The sequence below is a fragment of the Halyomorpha halys genome, unplaced genomic scaffold (assembly GCF_000696795.3).
Source record: "Halyomorpha halys isolate HHAL.00 unplaced genomic scaffold, Hhal_1.1 Scaffold691.1, whole genome shotgun sequence".
Lineage (NCBI taxonomy): Eukaryota > Metazoa > Arthropoda > Insecta > Hemiptera > Pentatomidae > Halyomorpha > Halyomorpha halys.
In genome coordinates this window covers 106,311-117,522 of record NW_027113417.1, presented here as the reverse complement: position 1 = coordinate 117,522, position 11,212 = coordinate 106,311, and the positions used below count along the sequence as shown (strand labels likewise).

Here is an 11,212-nt window from a genome sequence, read left to right as displayed (position 1 = left end):
GAACACTGAAGCCCAGGTTTCTGCAATATATACTGTTATAAATTCAATTTTTTTTCTCTGATGTTTTGTCTTTTTATTAGAATTCAGCTATTCATTGAACTAAATCTATTATATCATTTGTTTTTGTGTTTTTTTTTTTTCTCTCATAAGAATTATAATTATTATTCATTTTATAATTTACAATTATTCAATAGTCAAAGCTTGGTAAATAGATAAAGGAGTCTTTTGTACGAGGCTATATTAAAAAAAAAAAATCAAACGACTTAAAATAACCATGTAAGACCCACAAGGCCAAACTGGTAATCAAAAAATAAATATATATACATAATAAAATAAATATTCATAAACTGTTTATGGGGAAGATAAATTAAGGAGAAATAAATGGATTGTAAATAGCAAGGGTGAGGAACGATTTTTCAAAGGAAGCATTGTTAGTACGGAAGAGACAGGCAAATAGATTGAGATTGAAAGAAAATGACACCAAGAAGAAAGTATCATCGGAAATTAATATAGTGCACTGTGCTCTAAGTCGAAGTAGCACCGAGATTCTTATGATCTTATTCAATATATCTTCAGTCTCATCTTGTGTTCACTAGATAGTCCGATGTAACCGATATTAAAAATATTAGTTAGTTTCTGCAAAGAGTAAGAGGTTGCACAAAGAGTGGGTGTGGCTGTGAAGGAGGTAAAAAAAGATGTGATTGCTGGAATGGATTTACAGAACTCCCAGAAGGCTTTTAGGTGAACCGGACATCATCAAGAGCGAAAACAAAAGATCACATGAACACATACCAGACATATCACGACTTATGTAAAAAAAATTACCAAAGACTATACATAATTGTTCAGAAATTATTGTTACCTAAGGACATAAATTTATCGCTAGGAACTAAGTAACCGAAAGGTTTTGCACAGTGTCTCAAATGATTGAAGTGAAACCTTGTTCGAATTCTGGGACCTCAGTTGTGAGTCAGTCCAAAGTTAATCCTTCAATTATCTGAGTACATGATCGTGTTCCCTTCAATGTTCATAGATTAGATAAGGTGTGACTATTAAACTGCCGATTCTTCTTTCTATGGCTATGTCCGATCTGACTTCTAAGGTATCAAAGTAAGTGAGCGATGCTTAATTTTTTTTGCTATTATATTTTAAATGCAATAAATTTCGTTTCTGCAATGTCTAAAAGTATCTCATTACATCTAAATTTATTTTTATGGTAGAAACAAACATTAAGTAATTTTGAATGAATGATTCTTCGGCACTTATCACAATAGTTTTGAAAAATAATGTATAGGTATAAATTGAAAGTATAGAATCTTAGATTAAATAAGTCTTGGCACGGGGTAAAAATAATTCCAAATCAGTTATCTATTTCCAGATGATAGCTTTCACGATTTTACTGACGTTCGCAGCATGTTCGTTCACGAGAGCCATCAACTGTCCGTCGATTATGACAAAGTGAGTTATACATTTTCGATTTATAAAGTTACAGTTTATTGCAAATATTACTTTACATTTTATCATATTTCTTCTGATAATCGCATGTTATTTTGCAGTGCATTGATAGAATGTATTTTTTCTCTTAGGTGTTTTTCGTAAAGTTGAAGTACCATTACCCGGGCAGTTATAGTTTTAAATTAGTGAAAATATTGTCGGCAAAATTTTCATCAATATTGCCTGGTAATATTGTGATCCATGATAATAAATGGGGAAAAAACATAGTGATTGAAATTGTTACTTGATCAGGAGTGTCAAAATTACAAAATTGTTAGAAAAGTCTTTTCAAAGGCCTCTGCAAATATTTTATTTATTTCGAGGATATTTTAATACCATTTAATAGTTACGACGTGATATTTTTTTAATTTTCGTATTTCTTAAATCCACTTTTCAATGTTCATTAGAAGTCGGTTTCAAAGGACCATCGATACTAAACTTTTTTTTATGGCTTGAGATGAAATCTAATAAAATTTACATCAAATTGATCCTGCATGACATCTGTTTTAAAACAAATAATTTAAAAAATAAGGAAATGGTCAATTTTGGGCCAGACTAATGTTTTATTACCAAGGATGTCACCTCTAGCTATTTATTTCTCTGTGCTGGGTTCGAATCTGGGTGTTCCAGTTAATTATTGTTTCGGCCCACCTCCGTTTAACAGTGTATGTTGGGGGCACATTTAGGTCACACCCAGTCTCCATGTAGTGCATACCCATTTTTTGGGTGAAACACTTGGTAGTTGAGCGTGATCGTGAAGAAATTCACTTTGAACAAAAGCCCTTGTAGAAAAGGACTTACTTACAAAGTACAGAACCCATGTTCAGTACATTCAGTAGTAGTGGTACAGGTCTTATTAATGTACATATATAATATATATTTTATCAAACCAGCTTTCAGGAGAATGGATAATGTTAGCTAACAAACCGGAATGGTATGAAAGGTGCAAAAATATCACAGTCGAAAATGTCACCAACTTCGGGCACAGAATACATGAAGAGTACTTCAAGAAGCAGCTTCATTTTTGGGAAAAACGTGCAGTAAAGGAATACGACATCGTAAAGCACCTCTTACCATCGTCAATTCTAGAGCTCAAGAAGCGGTCCTGGTATAGTGAGTATAATGTTTTATGGATTAATTTTATTAATAATAAACTAAGGATAAAAATATTTTATGTAATATACTAATAGAAATTACTATAGTACATAGCATGAAATAAGACGAGTGGTTATTTTTGTCACGATATTTTAAACACTAGTACTTCAATTAGTAAGAGCAATGCTGCCATTAATATTTGTAACATAAATTGGAGTGATATTGTGTATTGTTGATGCATTAAAATAGTTGGTTTCTGCCATTTTCATTTTATTATGACTAACATTAAGGCTACAGGATTTCAAATCTTTTCTCAGTAAATAGTTAGGTTGTGGAGCGAGAGTTGGTAACGGTGCAATATCTCAGACCCGCCTTATTTCGTGCTCATTATTATGGATTACCGTCTTAATACATTTTATTAATAAGGTTGTGAATTTTAATTTATTTATTTTTGTTAACTGCTAAAATATAATCTCTTTGTAACCGCACTACTAATGATAATCTCTTTGTAATATTAATCCCCTTATTCTGGAGCAAAATTGAGAAAATTCACCATTATATAAACCTTTTTTGTTCATAGTCCTGATGAAGGCCTGAAATTCTGGCCGAAACGTTGACACTAATAAACAAGTTTTTACTAATTTGCGTTCTTCACTGACCACACCCCCAACATTACCACATGTTCATATATTTATCCACGGTCAACGATTAACTCATCAATATCAACTTTTGGTTTTGAAGTAATTCATCGATTTTAACAATCGACAAAGTTAGAGAGATAGAAAATTTCTTAAAATGTCCCTCCATCGACCTAGCCGTCATGTTTGGCCTTAAGATGGAAGACTTTCATTTCAGGGGATGGCATTTTTCACTTCAGGCCACTGGACATGAACACCTTATTGGCCTAAAATAGTATGAAAACTAGCTCCACCATTACCACCTACGTAAAAAAAAGACAGGGCATTTTTATAATAATTTTTTTGAGATGAGATTTAGTAAAAGTTTAGGTTAAAATATGAAATTTATTGTTATTGTTAATATATTTCATTTAATGCATTAAATTGTTTTGTAACCTCATCAGTTTGATATATTTTGACTCATCTGTTTTTCCTCAGCAAACCGGCACCTTCTGTATTTAATGTTTCAAATAAAATTTATTTTTCAAAAAATGACATAAAATTTAAAATTATATATCATGATTACTTTACATGATAACTAATCAAAGCAGTGTTTTCCATGGAGCTACGAATATTTCGAAACAGTTGAGGAATTCTTAATTCCATTTTCTCTAATGTGCATCCGGTCCCAGTACGAGTGATTCCTTTCCCAGTTTAGGCACAGGGATAAGGTTTCTTGTGTTTGTTTTTATTTCTATTTAGAATAAAATTAGTAGTTTTCATATTGGATTACTATAAATACAGATCAATTATAGTCTTCAAAAAACCACAAAATAATTACTTTATACTCTTCCCCAAAAATATGTTTTTAAGGTGTTTTGTGTTCAATTAAATTTTAAGCCAAATAGTGTGAATGTGAACAGACTACCACAAAAAATAAAAAGATTACGATTCTTTCTCTGTCTAGTAGAAGGAAGAAAATAGTAATATATACAATTTTATTTTTTATTTTTTTATAAATATATTTCTCGATGTATATATTAAAATATAGTTATTAAATAAATCAAATGGTATTCTGTTTTAGTTTTAACACTCTTATTATATTAATAGTCCAACGTTTCGTCCAAATCGTCCATCTTCAAGGACAATCTAAACATTTCACAGCTTATTATGTATTCATTTGTAACAATTATAACAAAAACATTATTACTAATAATATCTTCAAATATAAATTTTCACCTCACATCCAAAATTTAAAAATGTTTTGCAGGCTATTCTACCCAGGTCATTAATTATAAGTCAAAATCACCCTATGAAAAAGTCAATTAATAGAGAATCATATTAATTATTAATAAGCTTACTTAAGCTTGTGTTTAGTTACCTATTTTTTCAAAACTTCTATAATTTTTAAAAGTTTTTATTTAGAAGAAATATATTTCTCGATGTATATATTAAAAATGTAGTTACTTTATTGTATTAGAAATTAAAAATAATATTTTTTAGGTTACTGCTCGAAATACTTCTTTATATTTTTTATGTTGTTACTTAAAATCACAAAATACTAGTATTATGCAGTAATACCTAACTCTACATTAGTGTTATTTGTTTATTTTGATAAAAAATAGGGGAAAATGTTTCAGGCATTGGAACTAGAAAGTTACAAGTGCTAGCGGTCGACTACGAACGCTACATCGTCCTCTACAACTGTCACAAGGAACTCTTCTTTCTTTCTGGTATTTCATTAATATTTATTAAAATCAATACAAGCGATATTATTCGATAAGAATATTTAATATTATTCGATTATATAAAGTATTACTTGATTTAATCGATACGATATAATTGAATATGAATATTTAAATTATAATTTAGTTTATTTTTTAAAGTATTTTCAAATAAAAATGAAAAAAATGGTCGTACTAAATCTTGAAATATTTCTAAAACGAAGCAAGATAAAACAAAATGTTCTGAATATAATTATTTCAATATTGTTTTTGAGCACGAGCTTCTTAGATCTTAATTTGTTTCATATGCTAATAAGGACATGGTCATAGGAACGAACTACCATTCCTTAACTTATGAGGGACATGGTAGACTGTTCAGGAGGATCAATGAAGACGGGATTCTGGCTGTGCATTCTGATCATCAGGAAAAGAAATATAAGAACACTTACTGCAGTGTAAGGGTTGATGGGTCAACCGCACACAAGCCGTGTAATGGGATAAACTGCTACACAGACGGATCCTTAATGGAACAAGGATCCGGAGCAGGGATAAACCTAATTAAGGCACATCCATCTCATTAGGAAAGCACACCACAGTGTTTCAGGCTGAGGTGTTTGCAATAAATGTCTGTGTCCAGAATTTAATAAAGGAGGGCATGAGGGAAAGGCTAATCACGATCTACACGGATAGTCAGGCAGCCATCTATGCGCTGGATAACTATGCAACCCGCTCCAAATTGGTGGAGGAGTGTAGTGCTAACCTGAACTCTCTCTCCTTGGCCAACAAGGTGCGGGTGGAATGGGTGCCTGGACATAAAGGAAATGAGAGAGCAGACTACCTAGCAAGGAAAGGATCTGAGTATGTTCCTCTCACACCTGACTCCACATGTGGAATTAGTCTCAGCCATGCGAAGAAGCATATCAAAAAGATTGCTGAAAGCAAGGCTGGGTTACTCTGGAAAAATACCAGAGAGATGGAACAATCAAAAATATTCCTCAAAGGACCCTGCTCGAAAAGAAGCAACTGCCTTCTTAATATGGATAGGAATATCTTAAGATTGGTGACAGGACTATACACGGGACACTGCCAGCTAAACAAGCATCTCTATAAAATGAGACTGATAGAGTATCCTATCTGCAGGTTCTGCAGGAAGGAGGAAGAGACTACTTACCACATCATTTGCAAATGTGATGCAGTGGCAAGAACACGATTCCCATCTTTGGTAAGGATCGTATCTTGGATCCCAAACTTTGCGAAACAGTGGATCCTTATAAAGTGTCCAGATTTGCAAAGGCAATTGGCCTGTTCTAAGCAGAGGAGGAACGACATACAATAGGCCCTCTTAAGCCGCGGTGCTTCTTGCCCGGAAAAAAAAAGACATGGTCAACCAGATTAACAATAGTATTATTCCATTGTGGATGTATTTTCTACCACGAAGTATTGATAATTACAATTGCACTTCTTCTTCCTCTTCTCCCTTGTGTACATTCAGCATGGAAGAGACTCCAGCCGCTTTGACCATATGTACATCTCGCTCTCCTGCCAATTTCTTCATCTAAGCTAGGGATTTCTATCTTTCCTAGTCGTTGGAAGTGCTCTAGGTATATTCTTCTACAAACTAGCCTACACACACTTCTTTGGTACTTCCTCATTTTTCATGGACATGTCGTTTCTGATTTGTCAGTCCAGGTCCAAGACTTTTTGACTGCTTTGAATCCATATTACTATTATAGGGGTAACTGACCCAACAGGAAGATCCTAAGGCCCTAGGATCGCACACCATTGGTGAATTTACATTGGCTATCTGAACGAAACTACCATCTCCTAGAGTGTGTACTTTTTTTTACACTGATTGTGAAAAAGCTGCATTGTTCAACAACTTGATTGCACCATGATTATCAATATTCACCATAGGAGGTGACTTGTGAGCATTATTAGATACTTTTCTTAAGTAGATTCCAGTCAGCTGGTGGTTTTATCATAAAGATCTCCTCTGCTAAGTTCCAATATAAGAAAGCACTTCGAATGTCGAACTGGAGTATATCTAAACTATCCTGAACAGCAACTGTTAACATAGAACTTAGAAAAGTTCTAACAGTGTTCCATCGTATTATAGGACTGAAGGATTCATTGACATTCTTCAGGATTCACTAACATTCAATTCCTCATCAGTTCGTCTCTATTCCTCAAATGGTATCTTTGATCATTGCTTACAATCTCTTCTTCGTGATTCACTTCTATTTTCTTGAATTTCTTTCAATTCAGCATCATGGTTTCCTGATTCTATTCTTGATGAAATATAATATTAGTAGGTGATTTATTCTTAAACCTAGACCTTTTATCATTTGAGTTTGAGTTATTATTTTCTAAGAAAATAACATTTCTACTAAATATCACCTCTTTGGTGCCAGGACGAATCCATTTGTAGTCCTTAATATTTGAACCATATCTAATAAAAATACATTTCTCAGATTTCGGATCCCAATTTTTCCTGGTTAGTATTTGAACCATGACTGTAGAACCAAATACTTTTAGGGGTGAAAAATTGGGTTTACGTTTAGACCATATCTCAAAATATGTCATTGAATATTAAAGATCTGAAGAAGATATCGATTGATGACATAAACTGCTGTGTTTAAGCTTCAGCCCAATATTCCTTTGGAAGACCAGCTTATAATAGCATACATCTTGCCTTTTTCACAATAGTTTTATTTGCTCTTTCACAAACTTCATTTTGTATACCTGATTGTTAATTTATGCTGTATGCCTGATTTGTTTTAAAAAAATTCATATTCTTTGTCACCTATTCTTTACCATTATCAGATCTCAGAATTTTAATTCTGTGGCCTGTTTTCTTGAATTGCTTAAGAACTTCCAGAGTCTGATACTTGTTGGAGGTGAAATATACAGACATTTTTCTTGAGTGATCATCTTCCAATGAATAGAAATACCTGCTTTCCCCAATACATGTATTCTCACAGTCCACATATATGAGTATGAATCAAATCTAAAACATTACTTGCTCTTGATTTAATATTCTTAAATGGGGCTTGTGTTTGCTTTCCCTCTAAGCAAACAACATATGGTTCACTATTTATTGTCATGTTTTTTACACCATTTGTAATACTAGGTATCAGCTTCATATTTGTTCTACTCAGATGGCCATTCCTTCTATGCCAGAGTGAACAAGCAAATTCTCAATGTTGATATGTATCAACCCCTTTTACCTGAGCTGTAGCTATCAGGCAGTTTTCCGTATTTCAAATTTCTGTTGGTTGTTGAATTTTACATTTAATTCTTTTTGAAAAATTCCACTAACTGATAAAAAATTTAACGCGGTATCTTTTGCTTTTTAATACATCATCGGCTGGAATCGTGTTAAGTTTTCCTTTGACATTTACTTTGAGATTAATTGTGCCTCATCCCTCAACTTGTAATGTTGAATTGTTGATGTCAGGAATTTGTTGAACCATGTCAGAAATATTTTTACTATAGGTTATATGTGTAGATGCACTAGAGTACAAATACCAAAAATCATCCTTGGAATCTAAACACTCGTTAGAAAAGCAGGACAGAGAAGCTTTATTTACACTATGACATTTGTTGTTCTTTTTTCTAAATCTACAATTTACTTTAATATGATCAACTTTATTTCAAGTAAAGCAACATGGGGGTTTATTTTTATTAATGTATATCTTTTCTGTTAAAGCTAACTCATTGTTCTATACATGTTCTGTTTTCACATCTTCAAACAATTTAACTTTAATTGAGTCCTTAGTAATCTTCACTCCACTACTCTCAAGTACCATGATCATTGGATGATATTAATCGGGCGAATCAGCCAATAAGAGTGTTTCATTCATCATTTACAGAAAATCCAATCTCATTCAATTTATGACATTATTATTGTGTTGATTATGTTGAACGCCAGGGTGTTGGACACAAATAAAATGTTTTTACTGTTCTTACTGTTTTATTAGTTACGGTTGATTAACATAAAGCATTCTTACTGTAGTGAGAACTAACAACACAAGTACACACACCAAAACAATAGCTAGCTGGTAGCCTCCGACTGACTGTTATAAATCCGTTGCAAGCCGGAACAATCGATATATTCACGGTTTGCCACAGAGCAACGTGTATACAATAAAAAATGGATTTTTCATCTCACTTTAACAGATTACTATCAGAATAATTTTCTGCACTTTTGTACTTATCGGGTTGTTATAACTAATAATCGTAGAAGTCCTACCTTTCTTGTCAATCCTGAATCTTCAAAAAATTGTTCTCAGTTCTTCCTGGCTTAATTGGCATTATTAGCACTTTTTATATGGGAATAATTAACTTTTTCCACAGAAAAAACTATGTTTGCGAGAATCTTTTGGTCATTGTCTTCATTCAACTCAATTCATTGGTTGGTCCCTTAGCTACAGTCCACAAATCATCTAGTTCTATGAAAGCTTTCAAAGCAAACTTCCATTTTCATAATTTTCACGCCTATTAATTTTTCAACAGGAATGTTTGATAACGCTTTGATTAAATTAAATCTTTTAAACTGGTATGTCTGAGCCCATAACCTACTATTTTGGTAGAATAATAAAAGCAGCACAAAGAGAAAACTGTGAATTTATTACTAGCAAACATGGCAGTACAGAAAAAAAAACAGAAAGCCAAAGGGAGCGTAACAAAGAAACCTTTTTAGGAACTGAAATAAAGGCTTTATTAAACTCATAATTTGATTAAACACAAATGAAGTAGAACAAATTAAAACATATGGTAATACTAATGAAACCAAAGTAATATAAATAAAAACATATGATACTATTAGGTATTAAGTTATTTTATCACATTCTCCCCCACTTCAGTTGAGGACATAGTCTTTCATATATAATGGAGGCTGTTTGGTTCTAGCTGACCAACGGAGTACCAGTTAAGGGCTGGGTTGAGATTTTTCTGGAGACAGCTTCAATGGTTGGTCCTTTTATGTCCCTTAATGATTCCCTCCAATTATTGGTGTCCCCGGTGCTGAGTTCCTGTTCACTGAGTCCAATCTAAATACGTCGACTTGGGAGGTATCAGAAGAAGGATTGAGAGAAATGTCAGTGTTTGAGAATTCTTCAAAATTTTCCTCTTCAACCAGATTCCTATCGTTATTTCCAGCTGGAGCAAGGTGCCTAAGGTTTAGAGTAGTCTCTTCGCCTTTTTGTTGTACAAGGGACAATAGAGTCACTTCTTGCACACGTGGATCATATTTGCTCCACCAGACATGTTTCCTCATCAGTAATATTTTTCATCACTACGTAACAACTAGTTATCATCATTTAATACGATGATAACTAAAAGTGTTTGATAAAATGAGTGAAAAGAAAATGTCGTTACAGTACTGAATAATTTTTCCTCATGTCTTATCTGAATAGTTAATCATAAGTGCTTCTTCGCATAATTCCAAAATATGCTAAATCTATTTTTTTTTTCCAACTGTAGCATGTTTAATAATGATACTAACATATTTTATTTACTTTTTCTTTTAATAGAATTCGTGGAGATATGGGGTCGTGGGGATTTGAAGTTGACCCCTCAAAATGTTCCCAAAGAAATCAAGGACGCTCTGGCCAAGCTCAAGATATCCTCAGTTGATCTCAGATATAGGACACCTGAAGATTGCTGGATCGAATAACACATTTTAATAGAAAAAGAAAAATATGTATATAATGTTAAACGATATTAGTTGGAGTTTATATGGCCTCATGCACAAATACATATTTTGTAAATAATGTTAATAAACAATATTTGAATTAGAATATAGTTTTAATTTTTTTTTCTTGAAACTGATCTATTAAAACTCAGGGATAAAGAATTATATCTTATTCCAGAACAGGCATCCTTTAGGAATAATATAGGCAAACAAAAAGGTTAAAATTATTTTTGTCCTACTTACGGAATAAAATTAAATTATAAACATTATCTATTAAAAATAATTACAATATTGACTTCAATTATCAACTCTATCAAATGCCAATTAATTGGGAAACCTGATAGTACAAGAGCCCAACACGAGATAAAAGGCAGTTATCTCACCCCAATTTTTGATTACTTTAATGAAAACTATGTATAATCATTAGTCAAAATTGATGAGTCTGCCAAGTATAGGAAGGGGGAATAAAAAATGGCGGCTGTTTAGCGATAAAAAAAACTAATCTTCCATTCGGAGCTCTATATCTTAAGAAGGAGGAACAACACAAGAAAACCTAAGAGAACATTATTCAAAGAAGAGTAAATTTG

General features: G+C 32.7%; 1 protein-coding gene across 1 annotated transcript; it reads left to right on the top strand.

Annotated features, from left to right (window-relative positions):
• Positions 1–1,443: 1,443 nt before the first annotated feature.
• Positions 1,444–10,731, top strand: LOC106685408 (uncharacterized; the record flags this gene model as incomplete). The annotated part of the gene is given in 4 exon segments (XM_014428049.3): positions 1,444–1,458; positions 2,388–2,607; positions 4,847–4,939; positions 10,465–10,731. Coding segments are annotated over 3 exon segments (438 nt in total). The 3' UTR covers positions 10,608–10,731.
• Between the last annotated feature and the right edge of the window lie 481 nt (positions 10,732–11,212).